The sequence below is a fragment of the Anas acuta genome, chromosome 3, assembly GCF_963932015.1.
Source record: "Anas acuta chromosome 3, bAnaAcu1.1, whole genome shotgun sequence".
NCBI lineage: Eukaryota > Metazoa > Chordata > Aves > Anseriformes > Anatidae > Anas > Anas acuta.
The window spans coordinates 77172187-77196268 of NC_088981.1; the positions used below are offsets into that span (position 1 = coordinate 77172187).

General features: G+C 35.3%; 1 protein-coding gene across 1 annotated transcript; it reads right to left on the reverse strand.

Annotated features, from left to right (window-relative positions):
* Positions 1–753: 753 nt before the first annotated feature.
* On the reverse strand, positions 754–23400 carry UFL1 (UFM1 specific ligase 1). The gene is made up of 19 exons (XM_068677897.1): positions 23245–23400; positions 22468–22613; positions 21697–21725; positions 20867–20964; positions 19900–20014; positions 18620–18750; positions 18026–18084; positions 15510–15656; positions 14149–14324; positions 13276–13455; positions 12795–12915; positions 10004–10126; positions 7588–7708; positions 6784–6947; positions 5270–5400; positions 5050–5130; positions 4219–4304; positions 3618–3798; positions 754–2889 (listed from the first exon to the last, which is right to left on the reverse strand). The coding sequence occupies exons 1-19, from the start codon at positions 23319–23321 to the stop codon at positions 2686–2688; spliced, it is 2370 nt and encodes a 789-aa protein (XP_068533998.1). The 5' UTR covers positions 23322–23400; the 3' UTR covers positions 754–2685.
* Between the last annotated feature and the right edge of the window lie 682 nt (positions 23401–24082).

Below are 24082 nucleotides of genomic sequence, written 5' to 3' on the forward strand. Positions count from 1 at the left end.
TGTATGTACATGCATTCACAGAAGCTATAATGCTGGTGATTAAGGTGAAGGTCACAAGAGGCTTACACTACTTAAAGCCGAAGTAACAATGTTGTAATTGTGCATCGCTTCTCATTTTCCTAGATATGCCAATAGGCACTTTTGTTTTGTGAACTGAACCTCTGATTTCTAAGACAAGAATACTCTTACATACACAGAACCATAGAGTTATTAAGGTTGGAAAAGACCTCCAAGATCTTCTGGTCCAACCATCACCATACTACCAGTCACCCACTACACTGTGTCCCTAAGCACCAAGTCCAACCTTTAATTTCTCATATGGAGAGGTAAAACCCACAAATTAGCATAATATTCAGGAAATTGTAAATATTCTTTTCCCCTCTCTTTCAAGATATGTCTACTTCATAAACTAAAGACTTTTTCCATATCTAAGAGACAAAAGTATCCGTGGGAAAATTTTCCAACTTGTGTGTTCTAGAATTCCATAAGAGACCTCTGAATTTTAGTGGATTTTTCTCATCTACTTAGAAGAACACACATGTTTTTATAATTCTTATAACAATGGCTACCATAAAGCAACTCTAATGCATGGTTTAGTAGATTTTGTAAGTTACTATTCCAGCATAAAACAGAATCAAACAAAAATACAGGAACGCTCAAAACAGCATGTTATATAAAACAGTGGCATATAAATGATCGCTGTTTGAAAGCTTCAAGTTGCAAGATCATCAACCATTGGTTAAATCAACAAAGTGCATTTTAAATACTTCATTTAATGTTATTAAAATATTTTCATATTTGCATACAGAATGTCATATGGCATACTATTTACAAAATAGATCCGTGTTATATAAAATCGTTTACATTCGGTATAGGAAAATTGTCATTATTCTGGCTAAATAACAACAAATCAAGCCTGTTCACTGTATGCAAACTTTTTCTTAAACAAAGCTGAAGAGCCAGAACACTGCTTTTCTCTTATTCCTCGCTGTCCTTTAACGTCATCTAAGATAGCCTCCATCCAAAGAAAAACAGACAACTACCTTTGCTTCTGCCTTACAACTAGCACACTGCTTTTTTCTTACAGTGGGTAAAAGATCAGAATTATGATGTGAACATCGTTAAATGTAAGGTAAAAAACAATTTTAAAGATATAAAAGTACATTATCAAAATTAACTCAACCTTGGTTAATCTGAGTTTCCGTACCTCACCTCGTCAACTTTTGTTGTTCTAACCTCAGGATTGCAGATAATTTTGATTAAGCATGTAGAATACATGAATGGTATTTGTTTTGCTGACAAAGTATTTAAACAAAGTAGGACTTGCACAGAATCTATTTGCTTTCTTTCAGCATCAAAGAATTTTGGAAATTTGGTTGAGCAACTTTTTCAGTGAAAAGAATGCTTTCTTGCCTTAGTACTCAAATTTGATTTTATGCAAAAACCTGCAATTACACACGTGAAAGCAATGGGCCTTACTGAAGTAATATAAATCTAAAAAGGATTTGATACAACTAAAACATTTATGGTTTTAAAGTGACCTTATTTAATGTGGCAAATTAGAAATTAATTTGACATAGTGTTATGACAAATTTTATGTCATAAATAGTGGCAGAACTCCAATTTATTTAATCTACACGTTTTCAGCTTTCCTGAATACATAAAGTACTTGTGAAAATAAGGCAGGTAAAACACTTGAGTGAAACACTTTTAACAATATTTTGCTATTTCAGGTTAGAAAAAACAAATTTCAGTCCATAAAGTTTGTGTAAAAATATCATAAAAGTTAACTTTTAAATTTTTTTTCAAGAAACTCAGGGTAAACAGAATACTAGAAGTTCCCTCAAGGCAGCTGCCTTCAAACTGCAACCAGAACTGGACCGAGAAATCAACAAGACTCCTGAATAACATGTAGTATGTTAAATATGGCTGGTGCAACATTATTTCTTCACCCTCAAAATATTAGTGCAAAAGATTATTGCCTCTTCTGTCCCAATTACAAGTTTTAAATGAGCTGCTATTATTGATGTTAACACACGAATGGTATGGGTGTGCTGATTTTTGAAAGCTTTCAGTACCTTTAGAAACTCACATTAATACTGAGTCACTTAAGTTTAGGAACTTGTTTAGGAACTTGTACTCAAGTGTTTTTACTCTTGCAGTTTAGTGAACAGAAGCTGAAAATAACCACTCATGATATCAAAAAGTAAAAGTGGCCTTTCATTTGCACACTATTTATAGCAATATTATTTCAAAACTAGTCTTTGAGATTGATACATAGGCTTATATAAACTTATATGCAATCCTTTTATCATTATAAATCAAAATCAGAAGAGCATAACTAGAAGCATGTAACAGAACAGTGTTACAGGAAAAATAACTATTTCTTGAGGTCTCATTCGAAGTTGCCAATTAAAAAACCACTGTTTTCATACCCAAAGTACCCACAGTTGCGCTCTGTCATACCTACATCTAATACATTATTATGCATGTTACAGGTATGCTGCAGTAGTACATAAACAAAACTCCATTTGTCACTATCACACAACAGCTGTGTTCCCTGGCTGTGATTTGCGAGAAGCCAAATATTGGAAGTTTTTCAAGCATTTTCTCCTATCCTTCCCCTCAGGATAAAAAAAAATAAATCTGAGTATATCACAGATGTGGATGCACTCAATAATCATTTTATTCCTCTGTTACAGAAGATTTTCTAGGTCTGAGAACAAGATCTTTGATAGAGGTAGTGATTTCCTGGAGCTCTTTCCGAATGGCATCTGCTCCTTCGTCCTCTTCTGTTTCATCGCTGACCCCCTGTTCAGTCTTCTTAGTCTGACTGATCAATTGTTTCACTACTAATCCCTGGTATTTGACTAACAGAGAATGCTGATCCTATGATGTGAACAAAAAAACAAACAACAAAAAACAAACAACAAAAAGAAATGTCAACATTATGGAGAAGGTACACAAACTTTTAATTAATTGAAGAATAAATGTTAAAAAACCACACACATTCTTCCATTCTTGTCTAAAAAAGGTTAGTGATGCATGTATTTCCATCAAGGTATTTTGCAACCTAACCTAAATTCTGTGAAAGATAGAGGTAGAAAAATAAAAGTACACCCATACTGAGGGAACAGGACAATTAACCACTGCAGCAGTAAAGCAATGCAGTCAGTAAACACCATCAGTTTGGGCTGATTAGATATAGAATTTGAAACTTTATTTTTGAAGAGGTACATCTTTTGTAAGACTGAATCAGAAAAGTTCAAAATCATCCACGCTCTAGGTAGGAGGAAAAAGAATTTTAAGAATTTTCAGTAATTTATAGCATTCCGTAATGGATAGCTGACTCTACAGATAAAAGCAAAAGCTACAGTACAGACAGATCACTTAAGGTTTTTTAATTTTATTTAAAAAATGTTGAAAAGAGATTCCTGAAATGATATACTTGAATAGAAACATAGATCAGACAAACTGCATACTCTGCACATAAAAATTAGACATGAAAAGCAAAGGTGATAGTGTTATACAGCAGAAGGAGTCAGAATGAGGCACAACTCTTTATGTTTAGTCATAGAAAAAATGTGCTTTCCCACTAAAAGGCTAGAAAGGAATACCTCTGGGATCTTGCCGCTTAGGAAATTAATGATCTGTGGTACAGATCTCCCTGGTGCATGAAGCATACAGTGGGTTGAAAACTGAAATAACAGTACTGATGTCAGGTGCAGAACAAGAGCTGGATCTTCTGTTACTTTTAGCTGTTCAATCAGAGCTTGTCTATGCTGAAATAAGACTTGCCTAAGAAACAGGAATATATTAGATTAAAATATGTTTCCCATTCTGTCTTATAATAATTAAAATAGACTCTAAAGCTCTTCTAACATTAATAATGCTACTTTCTCCTCTGATCAACCAGTTCTTGATTAAAAAAAAAAGCACTGTTGTAGCTCAGATTTTGAAAAAGTCCCTAATGAACCTAAACTGGTATGTTGTAGTAACCAGCCAGCCAAGCAAGTTAGCTAAATACAAACTCTCCTCTCTGACTTCTCCCATGGAATTAAAGCTGCCTGACTTTGTATTTTTCAGTTAAACAGTTTGGAAAGAAAGACTGCCTCTCACACATTCTGTGTGACTGCTACCAAACTAGCCATCTGACATTTGTGCATCAACAAAGCTACATTTCACACAGTGTAAATAGAATAAATAAAATTAAGGTACCTTTCTTTCTTTTTGTCTCCTTTTTTCACCATAATATCACAAATATCTGCTGCAGAATCAAGGTATGAAAGGAAATCTTCTAAACTCTATTAAAAAAAAGTAATAATCTGTGTAAGCAGGATAGAAAATAAGCTAACTACTGTTCATAATTAATCATCCAAATAAATGACAATGAGTACACTTAGAATAAACCATGGTAGAAAAACAAAAAAGTATTTAGTAAAAATTAACTTTATCCACCTTCCAACAGTTCACATATTTAAATACAAAAACAATATTATAATGTTAGTATTAAAAATGAAATACTAAATAGGAATTCATTCTGCAATTCTTTATAGATTTTTCTTCTTTAAAAATGGTCTTTTGCATGTAAGAAGTTATAAATTGCATTCCTTTACACTTACACTGCCATAATCTGTTTTTTATTTATTTATTTATTTATTTTAAATACCCAGGAATACTAGTTAACGAATACATGGGAGAACATAAGGAGCTTCAAAAAGTAAATACAAGAAACACCAATCACTTTAAACTGCAGTATCTCTACCAACTTTTGTTTTTCTCATAAAAGATACACTAGAGTCCATCTGGAAGCAAACAGCCAGGTGACTATCAATATCAGAATGTGAGATCACCTTTTCACCTCTTAAAATTCACATATATGAAAATGTACTTACTCTCACTGACTTACATAAATTTGAAAGATGACTTTGCCTTCAGCCTTTACAGCAGCAGCACCATTTATGTACTACACTATGTGTTTCAGCTGTTTATTAGCGTAGTATCACCAGAACAGAAAATCTGAACTCAAAAGATTCTGGAATACTTTACCTTGCCATTCAGAGAAGTATGCAGTTTAGTTAAAGGACCTTTGGTGTCTTCTGGCAATTTACCTAAAATCTTGGTCCTGACCTGTATGAGAGAAGAATGGAAACAATCTGCAATATGAATTACTATTTTAACTGTAGGCATATTTAAACAAAAGTTAAATATTAAATAAGTATCACTGATCTATTTGAGACTGTCAAAAAAGGAACTGATAGCTGCATACCTCACTTGTGATGGCAGAGTAATTTTCTGTTGTCATCATTGAATCAGATGCTAGGAAGTTGAAAATAAGATTTGTAACATCTGTACAGACAGTCTTCAACAGATGCTTGACAAGGTTAGTCTGAGTTTCATCTGTTTAAAAAAAAAAAAGAAGATTAAAAGTGGGAAAGTAACTTATTACAGCTGATTCATATGAACAGTTATCACAACACTTCCTAAATCATGGACTCTGTCAACCCAGAGTAGTACAAGAAAGTTATCTAGATACATGAAGAGAATCTTCCCTCATTTACAGTACCTCATTCTTCAGTGAAAATGTGGACTTTTGGGTCTGTAAGAGCATTGAATGCACCATTAGTACTTCAAAGAAGGTGTATCTGTATGAGCAAGAACTGCTAATGAACAAACACACTGTTGATTCTGCTAATCAATGAGTAGAAGTATGAAAAAGAAAAGTCAACATGACAAGCAGTTAAATGAGCTGGCATGCGATAGAAGGCTGAAATGGCAGAATTTTAGGAAAAAAGAGCCAGTGTACAAGAACAGAGGCTAATGGGAAATAACTAAATTTATTTCAAAAATACGTTTATTTGTTCTGTGTGTATTAATATTTCCTTTTGCTGTAACTTTCCACAGGGAAAGTTTCAAAGAAAACTTAAGAGCACAGAATCTTGGAAACATTTACAGCATTAGGAAAATGCTGTAGATATATTTATGTACATTATTATGTATAAATACATAAAAATAACATACATGTATTTTACACAATTATACATAAACATATTATATACATATATATTATAGATTAAGCATGTATGTATAAAGCACCTATGACCATATTGATAAACACTCTTTGGAACCACTCTAATGGCAGGGGTAAGAACAGGAGTTGGCTTGTTAGTAATTCAGCACTTCTGTTTCCAACCAATAAAAAAAAAAAAAAAGGAGAAAAGCCACAAGTCTTTGCTTGTAAGAGAAGTCCTTTCTGTAATAATAGTAAAAATAATAATAGTAATAATAATAATAATAATGGTAGATAAAGACCCATTACAGAGTAACCCACTGCAAAAATTAATTTATACCTTTTTGAAAAAGTATTTACAAGGAGCAGTTACTTTCAATACCAAACCAAAAAAAGGTTGAGAGGTGAGTTCTCAAGAGTCAGATGCTATTTACTGTCTTCACTAGTTCACAGGTGACAGAGTGAAGTCAGTTTAAAAAAATAGTAAAGAGACAATAAAAACTGAAAAGGGACACAAACACTTTGGAAGAAAGGCCAAGAACACAATGACCTGGACAGAATGAAGACTGTGGATATGAAGTAAAGAGAATGTGTTTCAGTAAGTGTGCAAAGCAGTGCACTCCAGCAGGCGGTCAGTTTTAGACACTGTAAATACATTCCTAAGTTTTAATTTTCTTAAAACTGTTGCTCTTCTTTGACTCTGAATATAGATTCTGGAATAAATTCAACATCCTTGAAGGAGTGTATTCATTTTAACTATGTATTTATTATACCTGTGAAATGCTTTGTTCCCTTTTCAAATAACCGAATGTTGTTGTACAAGTTTGAGAATTCTTCCTGCAAGTCCTTCATAGTCTGTCTTCTGCTAGCTCCAGAGGAAGATGTTGAAGATGTAAAAACGGAACGCACAACTTCTTGATAACTTTTTGTTAGAGGTCTTAGAACAGGGAAGATGAAGCAGAAAAAAAGGAATATTAAGCAAAATGTAAAAATGCTGAAGATTTTTCCAAACATACCAATAGAGAAAGCTATGTCACAACAGAGTGAGTGGGACATAAAAGCCACAGAATGATGATATAAAGCAAGCCCATAAGGTTTATGGTTTTCTCAAGTCCTTATGGTTTTCTCATGTCCTTTTTGCCCTGAACACATACACTCATGGAACATCTTTTAAAATAAATTGTTCATCTTTGCTGACCTAGCTTACCATCCAGTTACACAAGTGCCAGTAGTGCCACAAGGGACAGAGGACATACAAGAGCTGTACATAAGATGGCACTGGTAAAATCCCAACATAGATCACTGTAAGGGTGTGGAAATATAACCGTGACCCTGAAATCTCTTCCTGACACGGGACACAGAACTTCCTACCGCTTGGCAGAAGCATTATTTCTCATTACTGTGACAGTACAGCTTTCTAATACAAAAGGAAGTATATAGCACAGATCTGTACAGAAAGAGAGTATTGATTCACTTCCATCAGTAAACTTTTTTCTCTTGATTCCGTTTTCTTGCTTAGAAGATTCATCTGAAATGAATCACAGACTTTCTAACTCTGTTTGAATTACAGAAGTTACCTTATTAGATGTTCAGCAAGTTCTGTAATAAGCTCCTCAGGGCAGTCTTGCATACGGGTCTTTAAAACATCCTGAATTTCCTCTTGGGTCATGAAAGGGAACTCCATGTGCTTATTCCTATCTGTAGTAGCCATAAACAACATTCATTGTCAAAACTCTATACTTAACATTGCTTTAGTTACTCTGTGGTATGAGACACTGAAACGCCTCATAGTTCAAACATCCTCAGAAGAAATGCATTACCAACACAAAGAAAAGGATGACTACAGACAACAGTAAAATTTTGTACATATGAAAAATTGATGAAATCTCTTTTGATCACAGTTATTTTCTGTTACAGACAACTTAAGAAATATACAAAAACATTTTGGTGGAAGATTTCAAACTGTCTGGCCTATATATTTGGGAAGGATGACCTTACCAAGACCAAACAGATATTTTTTAAATGTCAAAACTGAATAGAATATTATTATTCACAAGATATATTTTTTAACCCAGTTAGTAGTGTAGATGATCATGTAACAGAGAGTATCTTCAACTTGAGGTTATAGTTCAAGATTACATAAAATTTCAGACAGGATACAGTAAGAAAATTAGGACGAAATCACTTTCTATGCTGCATATAAACTATTGCATCTGCATTTTTGTTTTGGGCAATATATTAAGTTCATCTGCATGCTGCAGATGTTAGTTTTTACACTTAAGAATGAGATCGGGATGACGACAGGGAACTGGAAAAGCAGAGGCATTGCATATTCCAGCTGCAGGATAAAATAGGGTAATTCGGCATGTAAGGTAACTGAAAGGAAATCAATGAGTCTTCCAGTCCTGCTACAGTAGCAATGAAGAACATAGAAGACTATATAAAACAGATGGAAAGGGGACTTAGATCAGTTTTTGGAAGGGTGTTTTTTATATTTGAATGGTTACATCTGAATTTATCTTGGGATTTTAGTTCATGAATATGATGACTGAGTATTTTCTCCTGTACAGGAAGTAACTCAAAAATGAAGTTAATCAAACAGCATTCATGAAACACTATTTAATTCAGTCTATTTATTATATCACAGCACAACTAGCAACAACTGTAAAACATGAAAGGTCACACACACACACAAAAAGGTTGATTTAACACTGTGTTACTCAGTAACTCATCAATCTGGAAAAATAACTTCATTTATATGTGAATTACAGGAAAGTATGAGAGTGGTATCACCTAAAATTAAGACACTGTGCCTCAAAACTTCAAATATGTTTAGAAGTGTTTTGCAGTCACTATTAGAAATCTAGATACTACATATAAAATGGAAGCACACATCTGGTACTTGAATTAAAGAAGTAACACATAATTATCACTGTTTAATTTGCAGTCACTGTTTAATAAAAGTCTAACCATGTAAGCATCTGCTTATGAGGAAGCCTCCATGCTCCTTCTAACAGTCAGCAGGGAGAAATGGGCACCAGTAGGGAATGATTCAAACTCCTCCTACAATACAGATCTAAAACTAGTCTCACTGATGGGCCTTCATAACACCTACTTTCTGCCACTAAAATGTAGGCTTACAAAGGTAGCTAGCTAAGATGTAAAAGTCTCATTAATACAAGATGAATCTTATTTTAAAAAATTAAACCTGTATTTTTATGCTTATGAGGACTAATGTCTAAGTAGTATTTCAATGCTATGAATTGTTTAAGTAAACCAGGCTTTGGAAATGGATGGGAACTACTTTATTAATCATACACTATTCAGCATGAGTTAAGAAACCAACTACAATATCCCTATCACAAAATCACAGCATGGTAGAGGTTGGAAGGGACCTCTGGAGGGTCATCTGTTCCAACCCCTCAGCTCATGTAGAGCCACCCAGAGCTGCTTTCCTAGTACCATGTCCAGATAGCTTTTGAGTATCCCCATGGAGGAAGGCTCCACAACCACTTTGGGAAACCTGTGCCAGCACTTCATCATCTGTACAGTAAACAGTGTTTACTGAACAGATGAAACATCTTGTGTTCCAGTTTGTTTCCACTGCCTCTTGTCCTGGCACTGGGCACCACTTAGAAAAGCCTGGTTCTGTCTTAATTGCACCATCCCTTTAGGTATTTATATACACTACTTTCATCCTGAAATCCAAACCATTTCCTACATAAAATCAAAATTTAAAAATATCTGCTTTATTTTCCATTACTTCGGTTTCTTTTTCAGAGACTAAGTTAGACTATTCAGTGAATATGTATTTACATTTCATGTAAATAGCAGTATTATATCCATTGATATAATTCTAACTGAATAGTATTCTCATATTCTTTGAGATTTTACCTGACCTTACCAACATAGTGGGGAAATTAGAGATGATGAAAAGCAGGTGATATAAACATGTCTCTATGAGTAGACAGTGCCCAAAATAAAATGACGTACCTGTGCTAGTTGTTTGTGACTCTTCATCACTGTCAGCATCCTTCCTTCCTTTCTTCTTGGTTTTCTTAATCTTGATCTCTCTAGCGTTACCACCACCGCCTCCTCTCACACTTCCACTGCCCTCTGGTGGAGAATTACTTGCTTAGTTCACAGTTCTAGCATTTAAAAGTTTATAATATTACGGTAATTTATCTGCAGTCCTTGTTAAAGGTAAATTAAAAAAATGAAAAGTCAAAAACTTGAGTCGAAAGATAACCTACAATACATATGCCAGAATACTAGTGTTACAAGTTTCGTTCTTTAGAAATAGAAAAACATACTAAGTGAAGGCTTCATTTTAACTAGTGTCACAAATAGACACAAATACTAACCACATATGTCATTAAAAAAATCAGTAATACCTTTTTCAAGATGAAAACTGATGAGATACTAATTTCACTCATGTAATGGGAGATTTTCTAATGGCTGAAAACAGCATTTTAGTAAGCAGTTAGCATTTTGTTCAGTGATGCTGAACAAATAAGTTACTCAAAAATATTCCACATAATGCAACTTCATTGACTTTCATAGAAATAATCCTCCAGGCATTTACCCCAAATATTCTTGAAAATGTGCATTCAATTAATACTTTTTTCAACTGTTCCTAGATGACTGTGAAGCAATAAGATACTCCAGTTCCAACAAACAACAAATTACTTAGTTCACAGGTGCTGTAACCCACATATTTACGCTGCAGATAGCATCTCAACTTACAAAATATTCCCTCTGCACAATGCAAGTTGCTTAGTTGCTTGCTCCCTTTTTCATTGCTCATTCCCTTGTTCTTTGACTTTAAACTCCAGAATAATTCTATGCATGCTCTAACTCTTGAGAAAGTAATTATTTTTCCAGTAAAATATAACGTCCAAGGTTTCAAATTACTATGTTACCTAACAGTACTATCATCATTTGACAAAAGGAAACACAAGGGCAAGATGCTGCCACTTAGAAAGCTAACGGCATAGACTTACTTTACAGGAACAATAAACTTGCCCAGTAGCATCTAGCAGCACACTGTGAGACCTGAGTTTCTGACCTCCCATAAAGCAGGAGTGGATGTTTTTCACAAACTTATTTAATACATGACTTCGTCAAGTTTGTCAAGAGTGCAACGCATTAGTTTTTTTGAAAGCAAGCTACTTTCATCCTGCATTTTACTTGAAAGCCACAATCCACAGTCAGTATCTCATTCAGAGAGCAATGAAGTAAGTGAAACTACAGCTGGAAAAGAAGCCATAGTTTATGACAACAGGATGGACTGTAACCTACAGGAAGTATCATTTCTGCAGCGTCCGTATATACTTATTTGTAAGAGACTGCTACAAATGGCATTATAAGTGGACAACTGACAATTTATTTTGAAATCACTAAGTACATGGCACAGTCCGTATTTGTATCAGTGGCATTAACACTTAGGCCATGCCACATTGCACCTGCACAGCAGACATACGTGCACAGACAAGACATTAAGGCAATGTGACATTGGCCACATTTTGCCATTATGCAGCAACACCTAATCCTTAAACCATAATTTTGAATGTTGTGAGGTAACGCATGTAACAATCAATACAAAAACACTTCAAGGTAGTCTTGCTTATTGCACAGCATATGTTATCTGTGGATATGAACAAAACTCCAAATGGTACATGCTCTGTAGAGACTTTAATCCTCAGAAGGCTGGAAACTGAAGCCATTCGATTTATGACAGTTCAATTAAAGTTCAAGCTTCTCTACTTCAGCTATGGCCTAGAAAAATCTACTGTCTCTTGTGGCAAGAGTAAGTTTAGTTTCCATGCCAACTCAGTCATGGCCTTTTAAGAGTAGAATCTTATGTTTTATTTTTCAAATTAGTATATTCAATTAAGCTAGATGCATCAATGCTCTGTTGCTTTCAATAGCATATAAAACTCTGCATGTGGGTTCAACATAGATTGCTCAGCTGTGCCGTAGCAACACAACAGTCATGTAAAATCTATGGAACTGAAAATACAGTGTTTAGTCCGAAAAATGTTTTAAAAACTAGAAAGATTTCAAAGGGTTTTTTAAGCTACACATTTTTATTCTCCCTCAAATTAAAATTTATTCCAAACAGCCACCACACAAGTGGAATAAAGCATGGAATTAATTTAACACACAATATACCATAAAGTAAATTGTGTGAATCTCCAAATGACTGTTATGTATGCAAACATAAAATTATTGGCATGGGATTCTCAAAAAGAAGCATAACATTCTCAAAAACAACAACAACAAAAAAACTTAGTATCTCATTTCTGAAGTTAGACCAGATGATTTTGGAAGTAATTTCTGAACACTCTTAAGAAATATTTTAATTTTTCTGGATCCCTGAAAGTGTAGAGAATAAGAGTGTATCTACACTGTGTAGTAAAAAATGGTACAGATGTCTCTGAGCTGGTTCCACGGGACCTCACATACAACTCATTCTTGTGTGAATATACCATATACACAAACACGGATTCCATTTCTAGAGCCATGTGCTTTGTGCTGGACTAACTCAGGATTTCTTTATGGTACTTCATCTGTACTGAATCTGAAATGAGTTCTCAGGTACATAGCTCAGATACATCTACAACTACAGTATAATCATGACAAGTGGTTGGATTGTTTCCTAAAGTATCTTCAGCAATGGACTGGAGGAAACTAATGGACTACAAAACAGAATAACTTCATAATTAAATATTTTTAAGGCTAAACATTTTTTTTTTTTTGCATAAGCAAAACATTGACTTACCAGTTGCCTTCCTTCTTCTATCATCTTTTTTGTCTTTTTTATTAGCATTTGAATTTTCTAAAACAGAAGCCTGTTTTAAATCTTCTTCAGTGATTAAGTGAACAGGGTTATTTTTCATTTCCTACAACAAAGGACATGCACTTAGTAGGAAAGATAGACAGCAGCAAAAGATACATACAGGAATATTTAAGCCATTTCAGAGTATACTAATCTAACATGATGTTTTCCAAGACCAACACATGAAGATGTATTTAGTCCTCTATCCAAACTCAGTATCTGATCATACTGTTAACTGTGATGATGCTCCTTGAATATACACTAAAGTACACCAACTGCATATACAAACTCTTTCCTCATTTTTTGCTTGTCTTCTTAAGCTGTATTTCAGATGAGAAGTAAAGAGATGGTAACAGCACACACAAAGACAATCAAACTATGCTCCAAAATTCAATGTAGCATCTTGACCAATGAAAAACTGTACCTTTTCAGCTTTCTGTTTCATCATATCAGAAAACAGATCAGTACAGCTGCTTAGAAATTTCTCACTGACTACAATGGTGTCGCTGAAGATTAAACCGGAAGAGTTTTTGTTCAAAGATCTCATCACTTGCTGAAGCAAAATTCCACAATCTTCTGCTGATAATGAACTTGGCAGAAGAGTCTAGGGTAAAGAACATAGAAGTCATTTACATACAATAATGTATTCTGGAATGGACAGACGTGTGGATAAACAGATTTGCTCTTAGCTACTTAAAATATATTTCACTTATAACATTAAATGAGTAATTCAAGAGTAAACACTACTTTAAATCTCCTAACATCCCAAAAACATCGCTCAAGTTGATCAGTGCTACATCAGTACACCAACTTCTTCAAAATGCAGCTCAAGAGATGAAGAGTAACACCAGATACAAAACAACAACACCTCCTTCCAGGGAACAAAGTGATACTCTAAAGCCTAAAATAAGGATTTATCTAGGACAAAATGGTTAATATCCCTTAGTGAAATGAAATCTACTTCAGTTTACTTCAGTAAGACTTCAGTTTAAGGCTTTTTCCACAAGAGTACCAAAAATATATATTGCTCTCTGGCAAAAAAACATTAGCATTAAATTTAAAATGAGAAGTTAGACTTAGGTATCTATCAGATGAGTACTGACATAGCCGTCCTCTGCTTTTGTTCAGACTAATGTAAAGGAAAATAAAGTCTGTTTGTTATGACATTTTGTCTGAATATTTTTGTCTGACAACATGGGATTTACATTAAACATAAATGTAGCTTCAATAAAATATCATCTGACACAAAAATAAGACAAAGCAGTTAAATCCAACACCAACAGAAAGGATCACTTACTGCTACATCTATCCAGGTTCCAGAACTGACGGCTTCTTCTACAGAAGCTTCAACCTGATCCACAATTTCTTGACCAACACAAGCTGCTCTCAGAAATAAGAGTTTTGTGGACTTGTATCTTTTTTTAATGTAGCCTGATGGGTCAGGGATTCCAAGTCTGTATAACGCATCAAATTCTACAAAACAGTCAGAAATGTGTTAAATTTAAATTCCTTCTTATACTACTCATGCTACTTACAGTATCTTATATAGCAATTTTCAAGAAAAGCAGGAAAAAAAGAATTACATATGGTTTCTATATGCCCAAGTGCAACTTCAAGCTGATGCTGACCTAAAACTTGCTTCAATACAAGCTACAGCTAAACGCAGTCAACAGAACTATGAAGAATAAACCATGGACATGACTTCAGTCCAAGTTTTAGAAAAAAATGCTTCTTTCAGATTCTTAAACCACTACATTTATCTTTGCAATGACATCTTCCCAAATTATTCTAACATAGCATGAACAATATTTACAATATGGAAAATGTCAAAATCTTATGTTTTCTAAAATTAACCCAATATACTTGTAGAATTGTTCAGTGCCTCACAAGAAAAGCATTTAAAGTATTTGGCAGTTTAAACTTAGATGTTCTGAAAACATTTAAAGACTTTGATGGATACTCTTAGTTGAGCAATATTACGGAAGCACTTAAAAGTACTACAGTATGTAGCAAAGTATGTTGAGCCTATTAAAAATGCAAGATAATAAATGGCCCTCTGGGACCATAAGGGTATGCTCCCCTTTTTATTCAGGTCCACATTTTCCCACAGCTCCCGTTTTAAAATGCCATCAGCAGGCATCAGTCAGCTTTAAGTCAGATAGACATACATATCTGGATTCATACCAGAACATGAGTGCTATCCACTCCAGTTCTGCAAATCTTACTGTGGAAAAGGTTCTTCCTGCGCACTGCATTCTTGGCTATCAGGACAACAAACAGTCAAAGTTTGTTTGCAATCTGGATAACGGACCTACAATTCCCAATTATATAGGCCAAATACAACCACCTGAGAAGTCCACTACAAGCAGTCTATTTAAAAAATGTTTTCAGAACAGTAATAGAAGTAGCATTTTTAACACCCTTTGTGTGAAATAAAATTACTGTTTAGTGGCATGGTTCTCTCTGCTGAAATACGGTTCCTTGTGCTGAAGTAACACAACTATAACCAAGACGGTCTTTTAAAAGGAGTATTAACTGTACTTATTATCACTTATACTTGCTAAGCTTCACACTAGATAGTATCTATATTAAAGTAAGACTAAATACCTATACTAACTTTAGAAAGATATTTTATCCAAGAGAACAAAGATTAATTACCTAAGTAACCATTCTGCTTGAAAAAGGAATCCACCCAGTTGCTCTGTGTTCTGGCATAGATGTCTGGAACAAACACAGCCTTATCCTGTTTCCCACCAACCACGGTGCCTTTTAGACGACCAGCATTAACAAGTTCTTCTAGCACAGCTAAAAGAAAGAAAAACAAATGAAGTGACATTTTGCACTTTGATGTATCCATTAATCTAAACATAGCAATTATTTTCTCCGTTTTGTTTCTTCTTTTCCCCCCTCATTAGTTGTTTTTCTTTTTATTATTAATTGAAAGAAACTAGAGACCAAACTACAAGTGCTTGTTCAAATGAAACATTATCAAGTTCTATCCATTATTTTTAGCACTTCTAAGAATTTCTTGACAAAAGCTCACAAAATCATCCAACGTTCTGAAAGAGTGCGCCACTACGGAAGGATCAGAAGTCTCTTTATTCAACATAGATCTGGACAGTTTCAGCTTTTAATTTAAGAAACACAGTCATAAAAGGTTTGTTCTCTGAGGAGACAATACAATATAAGAGTATTTTATTAATAGTGTTCTCTTTGCATTCACTGTTTGCATGTTAGACAATATGGAAAATAGAGAGATCTGAACATACTAAAAAGACATGAAAAACTGCTATCTAAAATGCATAAATGTTAGCACCTATCATACGGTTTACAATGAGTAATTTTACAATTTTACTGTCTTTATGGTTTAAAATTTTCACAATGTTGCCAGTAATAAATTCCTTGTAACGAACAAATATTGCTTACAAAGAATGTACTAGTATCTGGTAGAACCAAAGTACTAAACCTTTCTTCATGCTAACTACGGTATTTTCATTCCATTAAAGGCACATGGGAATGTATGATCTGCCTATTATGAAAAGGGAAAAGCAGAACATAAGTCACCAGGTATATCAAAAAATAAAACTGCCAAGTTCTGCAGCAGTTTTGTCTGGAAGAGGCAAAACTCACAACTGCTACTTTAAAACACACTGCTAATAATGACAAGGATAAAAGGCAAGGAGTATAAATAATGTCATTGAAAAGATATTTTCAAGTTTCCAACAATTGTGGAAAGTTCCAGTGAAACATTACTTGAGTTCTACTGATTATTTTAATATTATCAATAATTATAAATTATTTTCCCTGGCTATGGCAAGGGAAACCACAGCAGGGGTGGGTAGAATTAGATGGTCATTAAGGTCTCTTCCAATCCAAACCATTTTATAATTCTATGAACTGAAGTGGTATCTATGAAAAATTGATCAAATGAGCTCTGGCAATAAATAAAAACTTCTTTGAAACCTATGAAACATCAGAGGGAATTAAATACAGTAAGAAGAAATAAATAAAAAGATGAACTAACTCATTAAAAATAGAGACAGTACTAGAAACACACTTAGCCATTGTGCTGACTGTTTGTGACAGGAAAATACTCGAACTTCAATTCAAATTAACATTGTACATGAGCAATACATAATCATGTACTTGCAGAGCCTGTAAAAAGACTAACTGCATACTGAAATTTGTTGCCTACTGCAACATTGCTGTAATGCAGCTTAGCAGATTTTCCTTTTAATCTACTGATAGCTGGACAACACATTCCTAGGGAAAAAAAAAACACCTTAATTTGATTATATGAAAGCCGGGCATTTATATGATTTGATTTAACTGCTAAGATTTTCATTTGTAATGAATATACTTGTAACAAAGCAAGAAAGTAAGCAGAGATTTTCCTGGGGAGCTCAAGTATGCAATGCCCTGAAGGCGAAAAGACTCAAACAGAAGAGAGAGATTAACTTTCACGAGAAGAGATGGAAAACCATTAAAGGATTCCGTACAGCTACAACGCTTGGTCAGCCAACACACAAGATTAATGATGCTTGAAGCATCATCTTGAAGAGATGGGAGGGGATTCATCGTGGTCAAAGAAAAGCTGAAATATTAGAAGTGAGAAACAATTAAGTACTGCCTACAAGTTTCAGTAGCTTGATAGGAAATCTTTATGAATTTCTATTTAAAGAGCTGCAGAAAATAAAGGTAAACGGTTTAAGAGCATGCTTTATCTCTCAGCATATAAAGACATTTAACTATGACTGTAACAAAAGCTCTGCCTCTGCTACCACAGAGAAAAGTCAATAAATGAAGTCCAGAGCAGTTAATGCTGTTTGGATACACAAAATCTGTCCCCTTTTGTGTGCTTCACTGATAAAATTGCCAGTAGCTAAGGGCAAATAACGTAACAGATGACAAAACGAGTACTGTACTTCTTGCATCATCCTGCCCCCAGAGGCATTTCATTACTATATGCTTTCATTGCTTTAGATACAGAGAACATCTCTTCAGTTATGGATAGCACAAAATGTTTAACACTTTTTATACTAGAGAGAAGCATACTGTTCTTTACTCCAGAATTAGTGGTATATACTAAAATGCCTCTTTGAAGGTGCACTTCTAGTAATGAAGCATCTCTGAATTAACTAACAAAAATACAAAACAGTCTGAATGAAACTCACAGTAAAGTAAATGTTCTTGAAATCCATACCGAGTGATCAAGTTACTTATAGGTGTAGGCCTCGGAAAAAAGAAAAACAAAACAATGTGACTAAATGACCTGAAATGGATGTGAAGAATCTAGAAACAAGAGGTTATTCCAGATGGACAAAACTATGTAGTAGTATCTTTGCCCCACTCTGCTACACTGACAATTAACACAGGTGACAAGGTTTTAATTGTAAATTACTATGATAAAATATAACAGAGCTACCTTTTTTTCTTCATGCAACTTGACACAAAAGTTTTTCGATCTATTAAGAAACATTTCCTACAGAAATGTGTACTGGGTAGATGTTAATACATAATTGACAGGGGAGCAGTGGAATGACAGTAAGAATAGATATTCTCCAAACAAACAAAACCTTTTTTTTTTTTTTTTTTGAAAAAATGTAAATATGTCTCAGTTATACTTTCTTTGCTCTCCTGGAACTGAACTATATCTGAAGAAAGCTATCCATGAGTTTCTTTTCTTTCTCAGTCTCAAGTGAATTTGGTCTTTAAAGAACTATGGAAAAAAAAAGTTTTAATACATGGTTGCAGGTGCTGCAATTTACCGAGTAATCGCACTGAAGAGACCACGAATGCGTGCTCGATGCCGGGAAACAAAGGCTTCTGTGAAAATCACCCCACGGTTTTCCTGGTCTAGTCGTCCATGAATAATTCTACCCAAACGCCTGGATAATACCTGTAAATAGAAGCAGGGATGATTGCTTAGCTAAATTACAATTTTAGCAATGTTAAACAGATATGATTTAAGAAATCTGTATTAACAGACAAAACAGATAGTTGTGCTGAAAAAGGCAAATCTAATTATTAGATATATTGAGAATGTGTCTAACTGTATGTATGTTGATGTCATTATGTTGATGCCATTATAGCCCACACTTCAAATCAGTGAATTCAGCTTTCCTAATAATGCTCTCTTCTGTCTGTCTTAAAAGGATTATAATGTATGTATCCAATACAGAAAACTTTGCAAAAGAAATCCATGTGGTTTGGAGATGCACACTCAAAATTACATTTTAACGTTTCTATTTATTTTGTATGAACTAGAGGCAGAGAAATTCACTATCAATTTTTTCAAACAGTCAAGAAGTAAATTAGCAATAAACACAAAAAAGGTTTTCATAAATGTGCAAATTGAACTAAACCTTCAGCATTGCCCAAAAAAGAAGGAAAAAACATATAATAATTTTCATTTTTAGAAATGTTTTTTGTAGAAGCTAACCATGTAACAAACATTAGAGGAATTCTGTTCACAAATTAAGAATCAGCAAAGTTGTAATTAATATGACTACTCACTTAATACGCCACAGAACTACCCTTTGAAAAAAGTATCTTCCAAAAAATATCCAACCTTGACTGAAAGTCTCTGATTCTCCCTAATCCTTTTAAACACTTAAGATAGTCACTAACAAAAGTTTTTATGAATGCCTGGCTTCAGCTACAAAAAACTATGTTTATTTTACCCTTCTTGAATAAACTGAAAAGTCTCTACCGTTGTATTTCTGCCTCCTGCCTAGCTAATGGGACTGATGAATTTACCCTTACATCTTCTAATACGTCAAACAGTGAAATTTTCTTCCACGAGTCCAACTTATCCCTCTGTTCCTAACACTCAAAAAGACCCTGAAGAAATGTTGCCCAATACTGAAAAGGCAAACATCAATCTCAATCTGTCAATAGCAGTCACACTGCAACCTTTACATAGTAATTCTTTTCTGCTTAGAATGACAACCAGCCTGTCACAATTAAAGCCATGGATACTGCAAAGATGACAAAAGAAGGTGAACACAACTGATTCTACGTTTGATAGGTTGGTGGGTTCCATCACCTGTGTCAGGAAGTCTCCTGGAAGGTCATATGCCTTGCAGAGTTCGGATATTGTCACCTGGCCAGTTTCTTGTAGTTTATCATTTATTTCTTCTGCTAATTGGTCTAGGTAACTCCTTATTTAAAATTGAGGGAAAAAATAAGAGATGAAATTGATGTGAAATTCAAAGTCAACCTGTTATCCACATGCACTTCCCCTGATGAATTATTAATTGGCCTGGCACTATACCCTGTTCTGGTGCATATTCTCAAAAACAAACTAGAAGTTATTTTACTTGAATAAAAGAGAAAGATGCCAGTGAAAATGTGTGTTTTTAAAAGTCTTGTAATCAAGGCAGCTAGTATTAAAATTGGTCATTTACCTGCTTGTATGAATCTGTCAAAAAAAAAGAAACAGGAAAACATTTTATGACAATGAGACTTAGAAAAAGAGCTTTAGTAAACATAGTATGTCTTAATTGTTTCAATAAAGCCATGAACTACACGTTCTTTGCCAAGAATAAATCTTGCAATGCAATCAGTAACAGAGACAGCCCCATAACAGTATTACTTCAGTGTTTGTTGGCATGTTGAAAGCCACAAAATAACTCATACATCTTAGGCTTGTGAGGTAAAGCAAGAGGTGGGTGAAAATGAGAAGGTTTGTCAACAGCCGAGGCAGACAGCAAACCCACAGAACAAATGAGATCTGTCTTCTGAGCACAAAAACATGAAGAAATAAGAAATAAAACCTCTGAATACTGGGCAGAGACATTCAGAATGCCTTTGTCCCATGGCTTCAATGAATACCTTCAGACTGGCATCACTAGCCATTTTGAAAATAAACAGTTATCACCAAGCAGCTGTAATAGCATTCAAGAAAAATATATTTTGCCTCAGAAACAACAAAGGCTGACTCTCATTGTTAGCCTGTGTTTCAAAAAATAGACAAGATTTGAGTTATAAATGTTGCTCCTGAAAGCACTCACTCATTTATAAGCTGTCCCAGCACAAGCTGAATAGTTTTGTCTGATTTAACGATATCATTAGCTCTGTTTTCTATGTGCAGAAGGTCCACATTTATTATCTGAAAACAAACAAACAACAAAACCGTTATAAGAATTTTAAATTGAAAACAATTCTTAAACATTGAGCTATTATACTTACATATTCTTATGTCCTAAGGAAAGCTGCTTTTATTTTTTTCTAGTACTGCATACATATACTGCAAATCCGTGATTTGGAATAAATCTTCACTGAGTAAAAATACTCTTTTCAACTGTGACAAGGTTAACAGAAAGCTATGCAATACGAAATTGCAGAAAGCTATGAACAGAAAATATTAAATTGTCTTTCAGAAAGGTTTTCTGATTCTAAGTGATTTTTCTTTGCCAGAAGGGAAAATTAGTCACAGAAGAAGACTACTGGAGGATAAAGGTTAGTGGAGACAAGAGATTAATGAAGGAAGAGGGAGGATCCAAAAACGCATGTAAAGTTAATTATGCATGCTCCCACAGTTTTAGATTTAAATGGGAAACAACTCTTTTTTCCCCTTAGTCTGCAAAGGAAGAGACCATCAAGAAAATCCATTTATTTTGGTGCTGATTTCACAGATCACAGAGTATCATTAAGTACAAAGGAACTCTACATAAAACAGCAAATGGGTGTGTTAAATAATCTGCAGTACTCTGAGAAGGGCTACCAGCTCTTCATAAACTGTTCTCTTATTAAAAAATGAGTGTGACTGATGAAGTCCACATTTACAATAGACATGATAAAAAAAAGGAAGAATGTATTTTTTTTATTACTAAAAAGTTACCTGTTGCAAGTCAACAATGTTTACTCGACCTTCAAAAAAAAAAAAAAAGTAAAAATATACTTTTAGTATATAAAACATGCTTGAGCAGGTTTAAAATACAGCATTGTCTATTGTGTACAGAACACTTCACTACTTTGTAGACTAATTAAACCAATTTCAGCTTTAAATATTGACAAATCACAGAAATCACTTATGGTAAGTGCAAGATACCCCATGCTGTTCTACACTATGGCTTTGCTGACAATCCAATACAGAAACCCCAGGAAAAAAAAAAATAAAAAAAATCACTTTTTCAGCTCCCTCCTGACTGGTTTTGCCTTGATGATGATCAAATTTGACCACTAGTCCATGAGTATTAACACAGAGGCTGTCAAAGCTTCTTACCTTTGCATGATGGTACAGTCAAACATCAGCAACGATAATTTAAAAATGTAATTATTACAACTAATGATGTGAACAGAGAATGGTTTTGAAATTCTGAGCCCAGGGCAAACATCTGGGCCAGATACTAAAATGCAAACTTCCCTTCGAGTGGGTTAGTAGACCATTTGTACCTCAAAAAAGAATCAAGTAACGTATCTTGGTACGTTTAATTAAACCCTAATATAGATTTGAAATAAAAAATTAAATAAACAAATTCACACGTAGATGAAGCAAGAGGGAGCATGATCACTTTTTTGAAATACTCTGGGTACTGAAGAAAACTATCAAATTCTTCCCATAGCCTTCAATATTAACTTCCAAGAGAAGGAAAGCAGATGTGACACTTACCACCACTAACATGAAGCTCATCCCGAATCTCCCTACAGATCTGTGCTGGCGTGACATACTCTTTTCCATCCAGTGTATGCACCACTTCCAACTGCTTTTCTGCGATCAGTTTAGTGACGATTTCTATACAGTTCCGTTCTGACAACCTATCAGCATGAAGAACAACAGGTTATTCCAAGCACTCACAAACTTTAAATGCTTGCTTTAAAAATACTGAACAGAGGGGATAAATCGATTACTCGCTGTTCTGTGCATCAAATATTTCTTATGACAGTCACTTCGTGTTCCTACTTTTCTGATGCCCCACAACTCACCCACGCAGCTTTTCGTGCCCGAATCATCGCTGGGAGGTGACTTCCACTGCCCAACAGCTGTCAGCCCCTTCCACAACAGGATCGCACCTTCCTGTGAACGCGGGCAGGCCTGCGCTTACAGGGTTTCTTTACTACCCTTATATACTTCTTTTTTTTTTTTATTTTCGAATTTTTTTTTTTTTTAAACGAGTTCTGGGCCACAGAGTCTATTACCGAACTGCTGACGGATCAGAGCGCTGGGCCTGAGGATGTTTACCGGCTGGGACTCCGCGTCTCCCCCGGACCTAAACACGCCCCTGGGGACCCCCAAACCCCCCCAACCCCCCCCAAGCCACCCAAAACTCCCCCCCCCCCCCCCCCCCCCAAACCTTCCCCCCGCCCTGCTGCCGGGCCTGGGGGGAGGCCGTGGGGCGAGGCTCGGAGTCCTGCCGCGGGCTGCGGGCACCGGCGCGGCGCCGCTCACCTCTGGGCCACCTCAGCGAACTGCGCCCGCTGGAAGTCGGCAGCCAGGCGCCGGATCTCCTCCCAGGCGGCCGCCATGGCCGCCCTCCGCTTACACGTCGGCCCAACCGGGAGAGCTACGGGCAGCCAGCGCGGACAAAGCTCCTCGCCGCACCCCACCCCCGGCCGCCCACAGCGCCCCCTCCCGGCCCGGCTGCCCCCGGTCTGCGGGGTTACATTTATTTTATTATTTTTTAATTTTAATTTTAATTTTTATTTTTATTTTTTATTTTATTTTTTATATTTATATTTTTATTTTTTATTTATTTTATTTTATTTTATTTTATTTTATTTTATTTTATTTTATTTTATTTTATTTTATTTTATTTTATTTTATTTTATTTTATTTTATTTTTTATCTTTATTTTATTTTATTATTTTTATTTTTAGCGCGGAGAATGTAAGTTAAACTTGGTTTAATGCGCGAGCCAGGCTTTTGGGGTGTTTGTGGGGATGTTGACGGAATGAGAAGAACGACACTACTGACAAATGTAGGGATGCTCAGACTGGTGTGTGAGGCGCACAGCTGCTTATACAGCTGCTCAGTGGCAACTCCATCACATAGTGAGCCCAATCTCTGTAGCTGTCAAACCAGTGGCCAGCCACGCATTTTAAGGGCCCCTTCTGCCCTTATGTGGCATCGACGTGTCACTGGGAGTGACTGAGAACATGGGAGGGCTGACTGTGTTCTGGTGAAGGGCCTGGAGCACAAGTGCTATGAGGAGCGGATGAGGAAACTGGAGTTGTTTAGTCTGGAGAAGAGGAGGCTCAGGCGAGACCTTATTGCTCTCTACAGCTAC